The sequence below is a fragment of the Ovis aries genome, chromosome X, assembly GCF_016772045.2.
Source record: "Ovis aries strain OAR_USU_Benz2616 breed Rambouillet chromosome X, ARS-UI_Ramb_v3.0, whole genome shotgun sequence".
Taxonomy (NCBI): domain Eukaryota; kingdom Metazoa; phylum Chordata; class Mammalia; order Artiodactyla; family Bovidae; genus Ovis; species Ovis aries.
Window position 1 is genome coordinate 77,914,991 of NC_056080.1, and position 21,783 is coordinate 77,936,773.

A 21,783-nucleotide genomic window follows, 5' to 3' on the forward strand; every position below is an offset into this window, starting at 1 on the left:
GGTAAGTATGGGTATATTCTACTTTAAGAAAATGTAATTTCAAAACAGGTTGGGTAAGTGAACTATAAAACAAAAACAAATAGTTCTGACAATTGAGTGACAGACACAAGAGTAGGTGAAAAATTCTCTCTTTCCTTCACTGTAGCCTCCTTTCCCCAGCAACCTCAGATATATGTTTGCAACTGTGGTTTATTTAAAAAATCTTTCTATAGACCTTTAAGCAGGAAAGCAGTTGCCTTTCAAAAAAAAAAAAAAAAAGCTATTAGAAGGAGAGATTTTGAAGAGGTGATGAACTGACCATATATATTTGTAGTGGGTATTAGAGGGAAATTCCTGTTTCTGTAGTACTAAGAAATGCAGTAAGGCTCAAAATAGCCAAATTACGTTACTTACAGGTTTGGTTTTTTTTTTTTTTTTTTTTTTGCTTATCATTTTAAATTTCATTGTTCTTAAAGTGTATAGGAGCACTGGGAACTATTATACTGTTAGAAATAATGGTTGTTTTGTTAACTAAGATGATTATATTGGTTTTTATCAATCTCTTTTTTATGTTTAACTTATTTTGTGCGAATGTGTGTATGACTGTGTATGTGTATGTGTCTGAGTGTGTGTGTGTGTGTGCACATAATCCTTTTGGGGAAGATGTAAGATAGTTCAGTATTACTTCAGAAATAAGTGTATAGTGAGCTGTGTGATTAATGGCTCCATGTTTAGGAAATTAAGGCATAGCATTGATATTGGCTTACTTTTATCATCCTGTTGGCCTGATAAAAAGGAGAAAAAAAAATTAGAAAGGATTATTTTCCCTAAAAAGTATTGGCATACCCAATGGGATGGGAAGAAAGGCTCTTGAGAGAAAGGGAAAAGACACAATATTCCTGAATCCTTTTTTGAAATTGTTATGACCCTAGGCCACTTTCTTCAACATAAATTTATAATGATATTTCCTTGCCTTCATACATAGAAAAGCCCTAAACTACATGACATTTCACATTATTCTTTACTCAGTGGAGATTAGACCAGAAATGTAATAAGATTATTCATATATTTAAAATACTATCTGATAGCAATTCAGGCTTTCCTACTTTCTTGGTGTTTTCCCTGCTGGTGTTTCATTGTGTGTAACCTATCTAAAATTTTTGCAGAATTTAAGATTTTTTTTAAAATATAATAAAGCCTTGATTAATTGGAAACTAACTAACCAGAGCTCTCAATTAACCAGTTTTATTTATTTATTTTTTGCTACACTCTCCTTTTAGAAGGAAGAGGCAAATGACAAGAAAACAAGCTGTTAACAGGTATTTATGTATTTATTTTTTAAAAATCAACTTCCTGAGAATGTCCTGGAGCCTGTACAGATTCAGCCCAACTTCGATAATTTTGTTCCCTGTGTTATATTTACTAAGGTAGGAAAGTAGAACTGTTAAAAATTTTTAGCAGCAAATATTGAATCTTGCTTAATCCTTAATTAATAATAAAATCCAAATACCTGATTAGAACCTGTCTATCTATTTGAGGGTTTTAGTTAATTGGGGTCTTCACAGTTTCACTATTGCCAGTTAATGATCATTCATATATACTGTATTAACTGAGAGTGGATCCCAGGGTCACACAGGTGGGAAATGACTTCCACCATAGAAAGCATCTCCTTTCCTGAGAACTAAAGCAGAAGCTAGAGAAAGGCTACAAAGTTGGTGGGGGTTGAGTAAGGTCACTGACATAAAAATAATGTCACCTATGTAAAATCATGGGAAAGTAATTCACCTGCCCTGTGGCTCTGAAATGCTTAGGAAGGTACATTCACTTTTGCAGGGCAGCACAGGCTATTAAGTGTGCTATAGCAATAATGCAAAAAAAAAAAAAAACCCACAAAAAAACAAAAAATAACCCAGGCATTCTAATCTCCTGGAATCTTGCTAAGCATTAGGCACAGATATATATGCTGTAAGCATGATATTAGTTCTAAAATATTTGAAATTAATTTTACTCTAAAAATACATTTTTAAAGTATTTGAAACTCTTAAGGTTTATACTTTATATATATGACAATTTCAGCTAAATTGCAACCAGAGACACCATATTGCTCAAGGCTTCATACCTTTTAGGTTGTAATGGGAACAAAGAATTGGCAGTTAACAGAGATTTAAGGGACAAGGAGGGCAACTCATAATTCTAAAGTACATTTTGATATTGCCTGACAGTAGCACCCCCTCTTTAGGTTAAGTCACTCTTTGGTGACTTTTGACTCCTTCCTTCAGGGCTGCTCATGATGCATGTTTTATCTGTATTTTTTTCTACAAGGAAAATTTCACAGGGTTGTTGGAAAGATGGGGGCCATACCATATGATTTGTCCTGGGTTTTCAACATGGAAAATGAAAATCATCAGGGTGGTGTTTCAAATATCTGGGGTATTTTCTGTACTAAATGTTACTCTCAAATATCATGCACACTAAAGAATATCCAAGTGACCTGAAGCAGTGGATGTGCCTCCTTAAGTGCTAAATTTATTTTTCAACTGTAACTTCAATGTTAGGAAGACTAGAACTCACTAGATTTAATTAATGAATGATTTTAACTGAAAAAGTTTAAATGGATTGAGCTTTGAGGTTAGGTTTGGGATATTGAAAATAAGTGTTTTTGATCTTATATAAATGCAATTGAATTCAGGCATTGAAATTGATTTTTTAAAAGTAAAAGGACATGCAAATTAATGTCAACTTTTTTCTCTAAATTAAAACAGTTTAAAACTGTATAGATTTACTTTTAGATTAATCAGAACACACATTACATATGCAGATATATTAACCAAAATACACATTATATATGCAGTTTTTACATTTGCTGTAATCTGAGAAAAACTGTGAAATATTTTTGAAAGTATATGTACTGACACACAAACTACAGAGAAACTGGAGACTCACAAATTCTAATACCTACTGAAGCAAGGATGGTAGGATAAATGAAAGGCAATAAGCAATAGGGAGTGGTGGGAACTATGGTGACCAGGAGAACATATATTCTTTCCAAGGTAGGTTTAGTTGCTTGGTCGTGTCTGATTCTTGCAACCCCATGGACTGTAGCTCACTAGGCTCCTCTGTCCATGGGATTCTCCAGACAAGAATACTGGAGTTGGTTGCCATTTCCTTCTCCAAAGGTAGCAGCTATTACTCAACTCAGCTGATTACTACCAGAATGGGAATTCAGTTTCAGTGTTGTTAATATCTGACTGTTTAAGAGAAGCTGGGAATCCAGAATTTTATATGAAACTCTCCAATTCTTAAATGTTGGTAACAAAGTCAATAACCGCTCCCCCCCCCCCAAAAAAAAAGCAACGCTATACAGACAAAGCAAAACTCAACTATGGTCTGAATTTAGCCTATGGACTTAGTTTGCAATCTTTAGTTTAAATTGTAAGTCCTCTGTGATTAAAAAAAAAAAATCACAGTATGTTATAAATGCACCCAAAGGTCTTGATGATGGAAAATTCATATAAAGTAAATAAATAATAAGTGGAATGCTTGTAAATAATTCTCCTGATATTAAAAATTGTGGTTATGTACTTTGTGATATTTTTCTTGGTATATAGAAATAGACAAGATAGTTTTACCTCAGTGTGGTTTGAAAACTAAGATAAAATCATGAAGTTTTTGTTTTCATGTTTATCAATGAAATGTGGTATGAAAGATCATTTTGTCTATGTCCAAAAGAGAATGTTTAGGTATAGATTCTGTCATATAATTAAGGCTACTATATAAAGTCCTTTTTATGGTGCTTTAATAGGAAGAAAGCCATGTATATTAGCATGTGTTGTTTTATTTTAAATTGGCTTGCCTTTAAACAAATTCCCAATTTTATCTAGTGAAATTCCTTTGTTTTTACAAATGGTTAAAATAAGAAATAAAAGAAATGCAAATAGTTAACACAATGAAACTTCATTTGAACTTTAGACAGGAATTGGTAAAGATAAAACAAAAGCTGGTCATTTGAGATTTTACTAAGAAGTAGCTTGGACTGATCTGGACTTTGCTTGTTTTTCTGTCTTGCCCTGGTCCTTAGCACATAATCCCACTGTGCTACATTGCTTTGGACATCTGTATACCCCTTCATCACTGGCAATCCAAAAGAATATTTGTCTAAAAAGGAAACAATTAAATTCCAATCTCTCTAGGAAAAAAATAAAAGAAAGAAGAAAAATACCCACTGCTAAGCTTGCTTTAACAACCCCTATGATCTATACCATAAATCCTTAATCAGGATGGTAAATTAACATTGTCATTTTTGATGAGAAACTTAGAGGAATTTTTATTTATTTATTTTTTAAATAGAAATTTATTTATTTTAGTTGGAGGTCAATTACCCTACAACATTGTATTGGATCTTCCTTACATCAACATGAATCTGCCACAGGTATACACGTGTTCCCCATCCTGAACTCCCCTCCCTCCTCCCTCCCCATACCATCACTCTGGGTCATCTCAGTACACCAGCCCCAAGCATCCAGTATCATGCATTGAACCTGGGCTCACGATTTGTTTCATATATGATAGTATACATGTTTCAGTGCCATTCTCCCAAATCATCCAACCCTCTCCCTCCCACAGAGTCCAAAAGACAGTTCTATACATCTGTGTCTTTTTTGCTGTCTCACATACAAGGTTATCGTTACCATCATTCTAAATTCCATATATAGGTGTTAGTATACTGTATTGGTGTTTTTCTTTCTGGCTTACTTCACTCTGTATAATAGGCTCCAGTTTCATCCACCTCATTAGAACTGATTCAAATGTATTCTTTTTAATGGCTGAGTAATACTCCATTGTATATGTGTACCACAGCTTTCTTATCCATTCATCTGCTGATGGACATCTAGGTTGCTTCCATGTCCTGGCTATTATAAATAGTGCTGAGATGAAGAGGAACTTTTAAAAAGAGAATAGTGAAAAAGAACATAGGCAAAACACTCTCAGACATAAATCACAGCAGGATCCTCTATGATCCACCTCCCAGAATTCTGGAAATAAAAGCAAAAATAAACAAATGGGATCTAATTAAAATTAAAAGCTTCTGCACAACAAAGGAAAATATAAGCAAGGTGAAAAGACAGCCTTCTGAATGGGAGAAAATAATAGCAAATGAAGCAACTGACAAACAACTAATCTCAAAAATATACAAGCAACTTCTGCAGCTCAACTCCAGAAAAATAAACGACCCAATCAAAAAATGGGCCAAAGAACTAAATAGACATTTCTCCAAAGAAGACATACGGATGGCTAACAAACACATGAAAAGATGCTCAACATCACTCATTATTAGAGAAATGCAAATCAAAACCACAATGAGGTACCACTTCACACCAGTCAGAATGGCTGCGATCCAAAAATCTGCAAGCAATAAATGCTGGCGAGGGTGTGGAGAAAAGGGAACCCTCCTACACTGTTGGTGGGAATGCAAACTAGTACAGCCACTATGGAAAACAGTGTGGAGATTCCTTAAAAAATTGCAAATAGATCTACCTTATGACCCAGCAATCCCACTGCTGGGCATACACACCGAGGAAACCAGAATTGAAAGAGACACATGTACCCCAATGTTCATCGCAGCACTGTTTATAATAGCCAGGACATGGAAACAACCTAGATGTCCATCAGCAGATGAATGGATAAGAAAGCTGTGGTACATATACACAATGGAGTATTACTCAGCCGTTAAAAAGAATTCATTTGAATCAGTTCTGATGAGATGGATGAAACTGGAGCCGATTATACAGAGTGAAGTAAGCCAGAAAGAAAAACACCAATACAGTATACTAACACATATATATGGAATTTAGGAAGATGGCAATGACGACCCTGTATGCAAGACAGGGAAAGAGACACAGATGTGTATAACGGACTTTTGGACTCAGAGGGAGAGGGAGAGGGTGGGATGATTTGGGAGAATGACATTCTAACATGTATACTATCATGTGAATTGAATCGCCAGTCTATGTCTGACGCAGGATGCAGCATGCTTGGGGCTGGTGCATGGGGATGACCCAGAAAGATGTTATGGGGAGGGGAGGTGGGAGGGGGGTTCATGTTTGGGAATGCATGTAAGAATTAAAGATTTTAAAATTTAAAAAAAATAAATAAATAAATAAAAAAAAAAAAAAAAAAAAAAAAAGAAAGAAAAGAATGACAAATATCAAATTTTAACTAAAAAATCCCCACCTTTCACTTGTTTACATATTGTTCTACTTGGAGATTTAATACAGACACATATGAAAGATGAGAAACTGTTAGACAACTGGTCAACAGATATGACACGGTATAAAACAGCTGATGTTTATTTACATAAATAAAATTTGGGTGGACAGTGCTGCCCTTTCTAGATCAGCAGATAGTTTTGATCACAAGTAATCTGTTGTGTGATATGGATGAACTATGTTTAAATGTAGTAATTAATTAAAACCACTCCCTGACAACTTTAACAAGTGGAGATTCTTAGTTAATTGGTTAATCCTCAAAGGCAGATAATCTAAGAAATAAGTGACTTTTTGATGCATTTGACCAATATAGACATATAAATAAGGTTATTCAGGATAAATTTTGATGAACTAGATTTTTTTTTTTTTTGCCAGAACATTATAGTATCTAACAGTTTTCAAATATGATACCCCTGGTGATTTTTCATGTATTAGTTCATTTAATCATCATGACAGTGCAATAAAGCAAGGGCTATTATTGTGATCCTTGTTTTGCAGATGATGACATTGAGGTACAATGAAGGTTAGTGATTTATCTAAGGCCACACAGCCTACAAATACTGAGCTAGCATTTGAATCAAGGCTGTTTGATTTCAAAGTTCATATACATTGGATCAATATATTTTATAAGTTGACAACTAGAATCAGACTAATTACCAAAACACCTAATTTCATTATATGTGTGTATATATGTATATTTTGTTTATTCACTCAGTCATGTCTGACTCTTTATGACCCCATGGACTGCAGTACTCCAGGCTTCCCTGTCCTTCACTATCTTCTGGAGTTTGCTCAAATGTGTCCATTGAGTCAGTGATGCCATCCAGCCATCTTGTCCTCTGTTATCTCCTTCTCCTCCTACCCTCAATCTTTCCTAGCATCAGGGTCTTTTCTAATGAGTCAGCTCTTCACATCATATGGCCAAAGTATTGGAGCTTTAGCTTCAGCATCAGTCCTTCCAATGAATATTCAGGATTTATTTCCTTTAGGATTGACTAGTTTGATCTTCTTGCTGTCCAAGGGACATTCAAGAGTCTTCTCCAGTACCACAGTTTAAAAGCATCAATTCTTCGGTGTTCAGCCTTCTTTATGGTTCATCTCTCACATCTATATATGACTGCTGGAAAACTCTATGGACCTTTGTTGCAAAGTAATATTTCTGCTTTCTAATATGCTGTCTAGGTTTGTCATAGCTTTTCTTCCAAGGAGCGAGGGTGTTTAAATTGCCTGGCTGCAGTCACCATCTGCAGTGATTTTGGAGCCCAAGAAAATAAAGTCTCTCAGTTTTCATTGTTTCTCCATCTATTTGCCATGGGGCTGCCCACTTACATACTTACCGTACATTCAGAGGAGGTCATGAGGCTGAAATATATTGTGTACTATAACATTAAAAAAATCATAATTATGCTTGAAATTATTGTTTTGTTCCACTGTCTCAAAATCAGGAACTACAGTTTTACCATGCCAGACTCAAGAGAGCCAATCTAGTTTTCAGTTTAGTTCAGTCATTCAGTCATGTCCAGTTTTTTGCAACCCCATGGACTGCAGCACTCCAGGCTTCCCTGTCCATCACCAACTCCCAGATCTTGCTCAAAATCATGTCCATCGAGTTGGTGATGCCATCCAACCATCTCATCCTCTGTCGTCCCCTTCTCCTCCTGCCTTCAATCTTTCCCAGCATCAGAGTCTTTTCCAATGAGTCAGCTCTTTGGATCAGGTGGCTGAAGTATTGGAGCTTCAGCTTCAGCATCAGTCCTTCCAATGAAAATTCAAGATTGATTTCCTTTAGGATTGATTGGTTTGATCTCCTTTCAGTCCAAGGGACTCTGAAGAGTCTTCTCCAACACCACGGTTCAAAAGCATCAATTCTTTGGCAGTCCACTTTCTTTATGGTCCAACTCTCACCTCCATACATGACTACTTTTAGAGGGACCAAAAAAACATATTTGCTAAACTTAAAATAAATGTTTGTAAAAAGAAAATCAGACAGCACCTATAAAAGGAGATTCAATTAGATTGACAGAATTTTCAAAATAAACCTTGGGTAGCTTTTTTTCGTTTAAACAGTAATGTAATGAACATCATATTTTCTTGTGCCCATGTGGGAGAATTTCTCTGGTGTATAAGTGATAAGTGAGATTTTTGAATTGTGGGCTTTAATAGTTACTGCCAAATTTCTCTTTAAAGCTGATCTGGTTTACGCTCCCACTAGCATTATATGAGAGTTCCTATTTCTCAACATTCTTGCAAATGTAGTAGGTATTTTTTAAAACAAATATTTCTTTGAAGAAAAAATGATTTTTAAAATTGATTCTCTATCATGATTATACATTACAGATTAAACATCGATTCTGATCACTTAGTGCACATAACAATGTTTACTGACACTATTTGTGTCACTATTTTTCATTTAAAATATATGAAGTTCTGATAAGCATACAAATAGTATGTAAAATTTTGTAAACTATTTTCCAGGTTACAAAGCACTTTCTCATAAAGCCTCATTTGATGAAATAATGTGGTGTACCAGGAAGAGCTCTGGAAAATCTCAAGTCAGAAGTTCATGGCCTAACAACCCTGAAAATCACTCTGTGGCTTGGGACGTCAATTGCTACATCTTTAAAATTAGGATGTTTTATTAAGCAATCTCTTAGAAACAAAGTATAACCATTGATCTATGATACATATCACCCACTTTCCTTGAACCCCAATTTACTTATTGTGCATAAAGTATAAAGCCAAAATTGAATTTTATCAATTTGTGAAAATTGATGTAACACTCTCTCTTATTTAAGATTATGAGTTTATCCTGTTTATCTTGTGTGCTTCTTAATTCAAGGACAATTAGGGGTGTGGGTGGGATAGAAGATGGAAGTGGGTGTTCAGCATTAGAAGGACTAGACTGTCACAACACGCCATCTTGAATTAATCTTCAATGTTGCATACTCTGAAGCATCATATTTCAAATGCTGAAAATGCAATCAAAGTTCCACCACTGTTGTGGCTTTTGTTTCTTTTCAAATTCACTTTATGCAGATTTCAGATTCAAAGAAGAGACTATTCAGTATTTTCTGCTCACTTAAGATTTGTTTCTAGCAGTGCTGCACACAGCTACTTAAAGTATTGAGAAGACTCAGGTTGACTATTCTGTATATTCTGTATTTCTATTTGGATAGAGGGAGAGTAAGTAATTGGATTTTGCATTTGGAGAGACTTTTCATTGGGAAGATCTGGATCTTTAACCTGAGGTTTAACAAAGAGTTTTCAGGATTTCTTAGATTCTATGTGTACCAGAAAGAACACTCAGAAGCATAACTATCTAATATTATGAGGTTAAAATATAAAATGGAGAGACTTGAAACTGATCTTATTTAAACTCCCAGAATTGCAAATATACCATAAAACACACTCACAGACACTCACATGTCCAAACACAAGTATATATACTATCTCAAGCACAGAATACCCAGAATACCTATTATTTCCAATGACTTTTAAAAAGGAAACTTTTTTTATCTATGAGAATATTAAACATAGTTACGTTTTTAGTGAAGCTTCTACTTATGGAAGTTTTCAGTTCTGGCAAACAGAATCTAAATCAGTTAATCTCTGGTGATGAAGACATTTTTAGAGACCTCTCTTTTTATGAATAGTCCTGAGAAAAATGTTTGACTGTAGCATTCCTGGGAAGTGAATTGACCTCCTACAGAGTTTCAGTATCAGATATTTCAAGAAAATTGTGGTTCACACACTTTGTTCAAATGACCTCCAGATTAATACAATTCACATGTGCATCCTTCATTGTCCAAATGTGACAATCAGCCTAGAAAATCCCACATAAGTTGCCTTTGATTGTTTTTACCCATTTTGGTGTATTTGTGGACTGACCCTTGGGCCCATATTTAAGAACTTCCATTGCTAATTTTTGCTAATTGGCATCCTGCCTTAAACTTTAAGTATACTCTGAAAACCGCTATTTTGCTTACTGTATTACTTCCACTAGTTCAGTGAAGAAGAACTTGTGAAGAAGAACAAGTTAATCTAGATTATTTTTTCGCTGATCATACCTATCCTATGTGGAGATGTAGTCAAGTTATCTAACTTTTTCAATAAGGACTAAGTAAATCACTCAAAACAGAGATATCCCAAAACCTTTCAGCTAGTTTCTATAGGTGAGAGCATGTTCAAGAGAGCACATCTTGAGTGTAAAAAAAAAAAAAAAAGTGACTGAGAAGACTGTTGGGAAATTACCACTCTGCTTTTTTGAGAAAATAAAAATCATGTATTTTTTTAAAGTGGGACAGACCTTATTTATTTATTTTTAATATAAACTTATTTATTTTAATAGGAGGCTGATTACTTTACAATATTGTATTGGTTTTGCCAAACATCAACATGAATCTGCCACAGGTCATGCATTTTTATTTATAAAAACAGGAAAGTAGGAAATATAAGCATTCCTATTTTGCCTTTTCATCCACATTCATGAAAAAGTATTGTTTGCATTTGTGATGTCAATGGATCTTTACAAAACTATTTGAAGTGAAGTGTTAGTTGCTCAGTCATGTCTGACTCTGCAATCCCATAGACTATAGCCCTTAAGCTCCTCTGTCCAAGGAATTCTCCAGGCCATACTGGAATGGGTAGCCATTCCCTTCTCCAGGGGCTCTTGCTGACCCAGGGATGGACCCTGGCTCTCCTGCATTGCAGGTGAATTCTTTACTGTCTCAGCTACCAGGGAAGCTTCACAAAACCATTTACCATGGTTCTATTACTACTCCTTACTCAGTGCAGATGCTTTTGTTAGCCTGAAGGAAGCCTGGGCAAACACTTATCTTTTATCCACAAAACACCAAAATCATAGACACTTTTGTCTTAACTACTGTCTCCAAGAATACCCAGATGCTTTGCCATGGATGGCATTTGGATACTAATACTATAATATTAGTATAAAAAGATTCCTTTTTGCTATTATTGAAAATCCAGTTTGAACCTTGAGCAAGCAATTTACATGATGCTTCCTTGGGATTACCTACATTCTTGCCCACTGTGACCTTGTAATTTTGCTGACAGTTGGAAATGTAATGCAGAGTGACTAAGATAATGTTGTTTACACAGACTTTAAGTAGAGTGACATTACAGTCAAGTCAGTGTCACATCACCCAAAGTGAAGGAAGTCTTTATTGCCATAGTCCCATGAAATTTTTTCTTGGATATGTGTAGCATAATAATGTAATGTTCTGCATGTTACATTTAATAATGTCAAGGTACAATGCATTAGGTTTCAGGCTGTGTGTCTCTTTAATATAAAGGAAAGTGGATTTATAGAAGGAAAACAGACTTGTAAGTAGGATACTTGTCTCAATGTTCAGGTGAAGTCTGTCCTTTTTTTTTTTTTAATATAGTTAGAAGAGTTGCCTCAGTTCAGTTCAGTTCAGTTCAGTTGCTCAGTCGTGTCCAACTCTTTGCAACCCCATGAATCGCAGCACACCAGGCCTCCCCGTCCATCACCATCTTGCGGAGTTCACTCAGACTCACGTCCATCGAGTCCGTGATGCTATCCAGCCATCTCATCATCAGTCGTCCCCTTCTTCTCCTGCCCCTAATCCCTCCCAGCATCAGAGTCTTTTCCAATGAGTCAACTCTTCGCATGAGGTGGCCAAAGTACTGGAGTTTCAGCTTTAGCATCATTCCTTCCAAAGAAATCCCAGGGCTGATCTCCTTCAGAATGGACTGGTTGGATCTCCTTGCAGTCCAAGGGACTCTCAAGAGTCTTCTCCAACACCACAGTTCAAAAGCATCAATTCTTCGGTGCTCAGCCTTCTTCACAGTCCAACTCTCACATCCAGACATGACCACAGGAAAAACCATAGAAGAGTTGCCTAGGGATATGAAAATGAAGGGAATTCTAAAATATCCATAAATCTAGACAACAGTGAGAAAGGTGACAGACCATGAATTTCTCTGGAGGGTGCTGGGTAGATTTAACTAAATGAATGAGACAAGATAAAGAAGAAAGGGTGATAACCACTTATTATTGTGAAATGGGGAACATATTAACTTACAAAGAGAGTGGTACATTTTCTAAAATTGTATAGACCTATTCTTAAAAGTTTGTCAGTGTAACTAATTTGTTACTAAAATGGAATTGATTCTAAGACCCAGTATGAATGCATTTGAAAAGGCAGTGCATTGTCCCTAAATTGTTAGGGTTTGTAATACATCTTGATGAACGCTACAAAATAATGTTCAGAAATGGGACTATTATACCAAAATGGCCATTCTTTTTTTTTTTAATTTTTAAATATAAATTTATTTTAATTGGAAGCTAATTGCTTTACAATATTGTATTGGTTTTGCCATACATCAACATGAATCCACCACGGAAGTGGGACTATTATGCCAAAATGGCCGTTCTTTGGTTTGTAGTCCTTGAAGGAATTATGTTCCATGGCAACATGGTCAACAGTCCTGCAGATGTGTGTGAAGAGCCTTAAAGACATGCCCTGCTTTCTATTTTTGATAACACTCAAGTTTTCAATACAAAAAATATACTTGCTCAAAGGGTTCACCTCCTCCCAGTATATTAGGACTTCAAAGATCTGCCATTACTTTGGGTTATTATTGGGAATTTTTGTTTTTTAACTAATTATAATGTTAAAAAGAGGGCCAGTACAAAATGATTCAGCCATAAAATGAAAAGATTGTCTAAATAAATCCACTAGAAAACTAAGATGTTAAAATTATATGTAGCTCAATCAATAGATTCATGTAAAGTGATAGCTCATAATTCATGATACAAAGTGATAGATCATCTGATATGTAGTGTTATAGATTTTAAAAAATATGTAAATGATGTGAAAACATATAAAATATTCAAGCCTATTAATAGTAGCAGCCATGCTTTGATTTGTTACAATTAGAAGAATTTAAAACATTTTGAACTGATTTATTATTACCAAAGATTCTCCCTATAGACAATATTTTTATGTATATATATAAATTATTCATTGATTTTTGTTTGATGGCGGTCAGATGATTTGGACATTTTCATTTAAAATGAATATTTCAGCCAGGACATGGAAGCAACCTAGATGTCCATCAGCAGATGAATGGATAAGAAAGCTGTGGTACATATACCCAATGGAGTATTACTCAGCCATTAAAAAGAATACATTTGAATCAGTTCTAATGAGGTGGATGAATCTGGAGCCTATTATACAGAGTGAAGTAAGCCAAAAAGGAAAACACCAATACAGGATACAAATGCATATATATGGAATTTAGAAAGTTGGTAATGATAACCCTATATGCAAGGCAGCAAAAGAGACTCAGATGTATAGAACAGTCTTTTGGACTCTGTGGGAGAGGGCGAGGGTGGGATGATTTGGGAGAATGGCACTGAAACATGTATATTATCTTATGTGAAATGCATCATCAGTCCAGGTTTGATGCATGAGACAGGGTGCTCAGGGCTGTGCACTGGGATGACCCAGAGGGATGGGAAGGGGAGGGAGGTGGGGGTGGGGGTTCAGGATGGGGAACATGTGTACACCTGTGGCAGATCCATGTCAATATATAGCAAAACCACTACAATATTCTAAAGTAATTACCTCCAATTAAAATAAATTTATATTAAAAAGTAAAATGAAGATAATGTGAAAAGTAAATAAATAAATTTATATTAAAAAATAAAATGGCTATTTCTAGCTAAGTAGTATGTTTCTGCAATATAATCAACAGAGCTGTATGCTTATGCTGCTTTAAATTGTAATTAACATAAATAACAAAAATAGTTATTTTATATTCTTTATTCTGTAAGCATTTTACAAAAACCCATTAAATTACATTGGTGTAATTTATAGTGCATCAATATATTGATATAATATTGATATTGATATATCCAACATATTAAATATAAAATAGTTAGTAGTTTTTATTGTTTAATCATGGTTTACTTGTGACAATAAAGCTCCCACTGTATTCAAAACATTACATAAAGGGAATTGGTGACATCTGTTTGAAGCAGCCCATTAAAAAATTGTATATACATATTTTACTTTTCAGTTACATTATAAACAAATAGTGCTTTCCTTTAATTCGTGTTTGTCCAGCCCTCCCTCTTCAAAAATCACTCCTTGTGATTTTGGGGCTAAGTTAGAGATTCATGTAGAGACAAAGCAGTTTTTAATAAAGTTGAGCTTGGTACCAAAATGGTTAGAGATGATGATTTTACATTTTAATGAAGTTTTAATTTTAAAATAGTTTTATTAGATTTACAAAAAAAAAATTGTAAAAGGAGTACAAGAGACTTGCCATATACCCTGTACCCAGTTTCCTTATTGTTAATATCTTAAAATTAATGAATCAGTTGTCACAGTTAGTGAACCAGTATTGATATACTATTGTTCAAGTTTATAGTTTATTTAGACTTCTTCAATACCCCCTAATGTCGTTGTTCTAGTCTAGGATGTAAAGTGAAAGCTGCTCAGTCATGTCCGACTCTTTGCCACCCCATAGACAATACAGTCCATGGAATTCTCCAGGCCAGAATACTGGAGTGGGTAGCTTTTCCCTTCTCCAGGATATCTTCCCAACCCAGGGACCCAACCCAGGTCTCCCGCATTGCAGGTGGATTATATACCAGCTGAGCCACAAGGGAAGACCAAGAAGTAAGATACCACCTTACGCTTAGTCATCATGTCTCCTTAAACTCTTCTTGCCTTTTGCCAGTTTTTCAGACTTTCCTTGTTTTTGATGACCTTAACCATTTTGAGAAGTATAGGTCAGGTATTTGTGGAATGCCCCTCAATGGGAGTTTGTCTGATGTTTTTCTCATTGTTAAATTATGTCTTTGGAAAGAAGATCTCAGCAGTAATGTGCCATTTTCAACACATCAAAGATACATACTATCATTACGACTTATCATTTTTGGGGTTGACTTGATCACCTGGCTCCTGTAGTGTTTACTAAGTTTCTCCCCTATATAAAGTTATTTTTTTTCCTTTTCCCTGTCTATACTGTACTCTTCTGAAGTTTTTGGAAGGAAGTCACTATGTGCAGCCCACAGTTAAGGAGTAGGGAGTTATTTATGCTTCATGTTCATAAGGGCAAAGCATTTGCAGAAATTATTTGGAATTCTTTTGGAAGGGAGATTTGCCTCTTATTATTTATTCACTCATTTTTTTCACTATGGTTTCATAGGTATTTAATTTATATTTTGGCTTGTAATACAATACAACATTATTCCTTTTATTCCTTAAATTTTTCCAGCTTTTGACATTGGGTGCTGTTTCAGCTGGCTGCTGTGTACTTTCTACATGTCCCTGTCATTGTATATTTTTCTGAGCACTTCTTTACTTTCTAGTACTATAAGATGCCCCAAGCTCATTTTGTATATTTACTGCTCTAGTTCTAGAATCAGCCATGAGGGGAAAGTTTGATTAGGGGAAGATTTGATCTTCTCAATCCTGAGTAAGTGTTGGAAGTGGCTAAAAAAGTCAGGGGAACTCTTCAGTTCCATTTCTTGTTTATACCCTAATTTTTCCATCATCCTGGTAAAATACTTAGACCTCATTATCTTACCACATATATATCTTCATTTCTTTCATAATATCTAGTAATTTCATACTACATCTATGATATCTAGAATATATCATAGTCTTCTATAGTCACACACATCCATGGTCATGCATAGATTTTAAAAGGTACTGTGCACCTCTCCAGCATACATGTCCTTTCTGTAAAACACACCCCCCCCATGCAATATACTGAATTTATCATCAGTTCCTGAGTCACTGTCGATCCTTTTTTGCCTCAGAGAGAGTTTTTGGTCAAGTAAGTTTGGGAAATATGGTGTTAAATAAAAATAAACAAGTTCGTTTATCACAGGTCTTCTCAGGGCTTATAATTCATTAATTTGCTCTATAAATCTATAAGATGTAATATACACGATTTCTCAGTATTTTGACTAAAAGAACCTTTTGTTTAGAAAACTGGTATCCCATGAAATACACTTTTGAAAATACTGTTATAGTGGTAGGATTCCTTAGTTTGTAGTCAGAAATCTTGTGTTTAATCCGTCACTGTAAATAACTAGCTCTCTGATCACAAGCTAACCACTGAACATCTCTTAAGTCTTTGTTTTCTTATTGATCAGATGGACCTGTGGATGTCTCTCACAAGATTGTCATGTCTTACAAAATTTAATGATCTCTGTGAAGGTGGGGACCATGCCTTTGTTTTGCTGCCCTCTGTTATCTCCAGTATCCAGCAAATTTTCCTGACATTTAGTCTTCAAATCCAATAAGTATTTATTGAGCAATTGAATGTTACTATCAATTACATTATTTTCTATTTATTTCATAGCATTGTATAGCGCTTATGACATTTTGTAAGTTGTTTCTGAAATGAGGAGTCTATGCAAAAAACAAACAAACAAAAGACAGGATATAGGCACAGTTGAAGTGGCTATATATATGAAGAAGAAGAAGAAGAAGAAGAAGAAGAAGAAGAAGAAGAAGAAGAAGAAGAAGAAGAAAAGAAAAAAAACTTTATTTCAGTCTTTGTTTTACTGAGCCAGCCAATGACTGGCTATGTTCAGATTAGTTTTCATTGCTTCAAGCTGATCAGATTTCCTTTTGAAATAAGGGCACTGGAGCTTTCACTTAAACACTGTGGTGATATAAAATTACTGCTTCTGAGTCATTGAGCTGGTGCTAGAAGAAGAGGAGCATCTGTGAGCATGGGCTGTCAGAAGGCCTTCTGAGCCCTAGAGTGTTGAGGCTACAGATGCTGGGTTAAGAAGCAGTTGGAAGCACTTTGTCACTCCTTCTTGTGCAACCAAAGAAGACCCCGCTAAAGGGTTTTTACTTTCTTTGGATGTATAATCTGTGTTGATTAACAGGAGTTATGGGGTGGGACTGTCATAGGAATGACAGGACAGGCCCTGTTAAGCAATAAATTTTGGTAAGAATAGTATTGTTCAGATAGTAACAGGGACAGGGATCTCACATCATCTGTTCTGCCTAATCCTCCACAAAACAGCACATTCTGTAGGTATTTTCAGAGGCGAACATTTTAAGTTGCAGTTTCTCCTTTTTAGGGAATCAACTGGATCATATGTATTATATTTAATTTAGAAAAATTATCAGCCTCTCTAGAAATTCTAGGTGATTATTCGAAGTCTAGGAAGAATCCATTTAGCTTTGGAAAATATTTTAATCAAGTTCTAGATTTGTTAATTAGTAAAACAATCGATAAGATCAGTACAGGGTTCTTTCCTTTCTTAATATTTAAATCAAAATGATGTACACTAGCAAAGTATTTTCATCATGTGATTTATGAATGCTGAAAAAATAACTAGTTAAAAAAAAAAAACTCTATATAGGATAATGGTATCCTGTTATTTTCACAAATGTTAGTCAGACATGGAAATCCTCCAAAGATAATTTAATAATTTGTTAGCACTGCTCTTATTTACTCTCTTAAATAGAAATACTTGTCCCATGTCTCCTTCCCCATGAAAAGATGAAGTATATACTTTAAAGCCTGTATAAAATGTGTGTGAGTGGAGAAGGGAGGACATAATGTTAGATTATACAGTACTATAACTGTATTGCCTGATAGATTTTTAATTTTTTCCCCTGAATCTACTGTTTTCTTTCAAAAGGTGGATTTCTCAGAGTTTCAGCTGGTACCTTCACTAAATAAATCATTGCAGATTTTAATGAATTTTACTAGCTATTTAATTGAATAGACTGTGGGACAAGATATTCTTTCACATGTTCTTTTGAAATTTTGCAACTTTTTACATAAAATACAATAGTCTTCTTTAATATAAGGATTTATAGGAAAGAGTTAAACATTTCAAGAGTAATCCAGAAGTTACCTTTCAGAATCTTTCCTTGCACTTTTAAAATTCATTGAGTTTTTTTGAATTTATGGTGGCACAGCTAGATTCCAACAACTGCAAAAATAGTTAAATAAAGTTGGAAATTTTGTAAACAAGTAAAGTTATTATTCATTCTGTACCACACTACAAATGTGGGAAGACATGTCAAATGATAAATTAGGCATGAACTGTTTTAATCTGTAAACTGAACATGTTAGCAAATGGCTTGCATTTGTAATTAGTATTTACGGTCATTGGAGAGTGTTTCTTTTAAAACAGTGACAGGATGTCGATCAGTTTTGGTTGTCATAGCAACCAAAAGAGTTCCATTGCTTCTGTATTAGTCTATTATGCTATATACACATGTTTAGATACATTTATGAACTATGAACTACTCAATAATGCAAAAGAGGTTGGGATGAGGACATACCAAAAAATGAATGGTTCAGTGGTTGTCATGACATTTCTTTTACAAAGCAAATGATGCCTGGAAAAAATTCTGGAAACTAGATAAAAATGCGAATCTTTTTATGACAGTATGTGGCTATCACATTTATAATAACAGACAATAATTGATGATTTATGAGATGACACCATGGCAACAAAGTCTTTCATCACTGGCACCCCTAGGTTACTTTTATATCAGGGCTTGCTGGTACCTGTGAAAAGTATCCAACATGACATATAAGAAAGTCTACTCCTCTCTTAATCCATTCAGTTCAGTTCAGTTCAGTCGCTCAGTCATGTCCAACTCTTTGTGACCACATGAATCAGCATGCCAGGCCTCCCTGTCCATCACCAACTCCCAGAGTTCACTCAAACTCATGTCCATCAAGTCGGTGATGCCATCCAGCCATCTCATCCTCTGTTGTCCCATTCTACTCCTGCCCCCAATCCATCCCAGCATCAGGGTCTTTTCCAATGAGTCACCTCTTCGCATGAGGTGGCCAAAGTATTGGAGTTTCAGCTTCAGCATCAGTCCTTCCAATGAATATTCAGGACTGATTTCCTTTAGGATGGACTGGTTGGATCTCCTTGCAGTCCAAGGGACTCTCAAGAGTCTTCTCCAACACCACAGTTCAGAAGCATCACTTCTTCAGTGCTCAGCTTGCTTTATAGTCCAGTTTCCCCCTCAGTCCGTCTCTCCCATCAGGAAGCTTCCATTAGCCTCTTATCCTTCTCAATGAGAGGGCAGAGAGACCGAAAACTACAATCACAGAAAAAGAAACAATCTAATCACATGGACCACAGCCTTGTCTAACTCATTGAAAAAAACATGGTCCACTGGCGACGGGAATGGCAAACCACTGCACTATTCTTTCCTTGAGAACCCCATGAACAGTATGAAAAGGCAAAAATATAGGACACAGAAAAATGAACTCCTCAGGTCGGTAGGTGCCCAATATGCAACTGGGGATCAGTGGAAAAATAACTCCAGAAAGAATGAAGAGATAGAGCCAAAGCAAAAACAACACACAGTTGTGGATATGACTGGTGATGGAAGTAAAGTCCAATGCTGTAAAAAGCAATATTACATAGGAACCTGGAATGTTAGGTCTATGAATCAAGGCAAATTGGAAGTGATCAAACAGGAGCTGGCAAGAATGAACATTGACATTTTAGGAATCAGCGAACTAACATGGACTGGAATGGGTGAATTTAACTCAGATGACCGTAATATCTACTACTGTGGGCAAGAATCCCTTAGAAGAAATGCAGTAGCCCTCGTAGTCAACAAAAGAGTCAGTGGGATGAGTCTATGATTTGTAAGGAGTTGCAGGCGGCTGCGAGCCAGCGCACTAAGTGCGGCCAAGAGGTGCTACCCCACGTCCAAGGTCAGGGGCAGCGGCCTAGAGTGCCAGGCTGCGATGGCGCAGGAATGGCCGAGAGGAGCTACCCTGCATCTGAGATCAGGAGCGGCAGCTTAGAGGAGGTACCCTGCATCCGAGGTCAGTGGTGGCTGGGAGGAGCTACCCTGTGTCCAAGGTCGGGGCGGCAGCTGGGAGGAGACACCCCGCGTCCGAGGTCAGGGGCGGCAGCCGGGAGGAGACACCCCACGTCTGAGGCCAGTGGTGGCCAGGAGAAGCCACCTTGTGCCCGAGGCCAGGGGTGGTGACCCTGAGGAGCCACCCAGAGCCCAAGGCCAGGGGCAGTGGCATGGAGGAGCAACCCGAGGAGTGGTGGCTGCGTAGGCACAGGAGGGCCTAGAGGAGCTATCCCATGTTGAAGGTCAGGAATGGCGGCGGTAAGGAGATAGCCCTCGTCCAAGGTAAGGAACAGCAGCTGTGCTTTGCTGGAGCAGCCATGAAGAGATACCCCATGCCGAAGGTAAGAAAATCCCAAGAAAGATGGTGGGTGTTGCAAGAGGGCATCAGAGGGCAGACACACTGAAACCATATTCACAGAAAACTAGTCAATCTAATCACACTAGGACCACAGCCTTGTCTAACTCAATGAAACCAAGCATGCCTGTGGGGCAACCCAAGACGGGCAGGTCATGGGGGAGAGGTTTGACAGAATGTGGTCCACTGGAGAAGGGAATGGCAAGCCACTTCAGTATTCTTGCCTTGAGAACCCCATGAACAGTATGAAAAGGCAAAATGATAGGATACTAAAAGAGGAACTCCCCAGGTCATTAGGTGCCAAATATGCTACTGGAGATCTGTGGAGAAATAAATCTAGAAAGAATGAAGGGATGGAGCCAAAGCAAAAACAATACCCAGCTGTGGATGTGACTGGTGATAGAAGCAAAGTCCGATGCTGTAAAGAGCAATATTGCATAGGAACCTGGAATATCAGGTCCATGAATCAAGGCAAATTGGAAGTGGTCAAACAAGAGATGGCAAGGGTGAACGTCGACATTCTAGGAATCAGCGAACTAAAATGGACTGGAATGGGTGAATTTAACTCAGATGACCATTATATCTACTACTACGGGCAGGAATCCCTCAGAAGAAATGGAGTAGCCATCATGGTCAACAAAGGAGTCCAAAATGCAGTACTTGGATTCAGTCTCAAAAACGATAGAATGATCTCTGTTTATCTCCAAGGCACACCATTCACTATCACAGTTATCCAAGTCTATGCCCCAGCCAGTAACTCTGAAGAAGATGAAGTTGAACCTTTCCATGAAAACCTACAAGACCTTTAAAACTAACACCCAAAAAAAGATGTCTTTTTCATTATAGGGGACTGGAATGCAAAAGTAGGAAGTCAAGAAACACCTGGAGTAACAGGCAAATTTGGCCTTGGAATGCAGAGTGAAGCAGGGCAAAGACTAAGAGTTTTGCCAAGAAAATGCATGGGTCATAGCAAACACCCTCTTCCAACAACACAAGAGAAGACTCTACACATGGACATCACCAGATGGTCAACACTGAAATCAGATTGATTATATTCTCTGTAGCCAAAGATGGAGAAACTCTATACAGTCAACAAAAACAAGACCAGGAGCTGACTGTGGCTCAGATCATGAACTCCTTATTACCAAATTCAGGCTCAAATTGAAGAAAGTAGGGAAAACCGCTAGACCATTCAGGTATGACCTAAATCCAATCCCTTATGATTATACAGTGGAAGTGAGAAATAGATTTAAGGGCCTAGATCTGAGAGCTAGAGTGCCTGATGAACTATGGAATGAGCTTC

At 36.6% G+C, this 21,783-nt stretch overlaps 1 protein-coding gene across 3 annotated transcripts in view; it reads left to right on the forward strand.

The window, feature by feature from the left end:
- Nucleotides 1-21,783, forward strand: part of DACH2 (dachshund family transcription factor 2) — a 697,738-nt gene that overhangs the window by 168,246 nt on the left and 507,709 nt on the right. For 2 of the 3 annotated variants that reach the window (XM_042241740.2, XM_060407431.1), the window contains exon 2: nt 1,260-1,298. The exons of the other annotated variant lie outside the window; for it this stretch is intronic. In XM_042241740.2, coding sequence (XP_042097674.1) covers nt 1,260-1,298 — 39 coding nt within the window. The remainder of the gene's footprint in view (nt 1-1,259; nt 1,299-21,783) is intronic. 3 annotated transcript variants of the gene reach the window in all.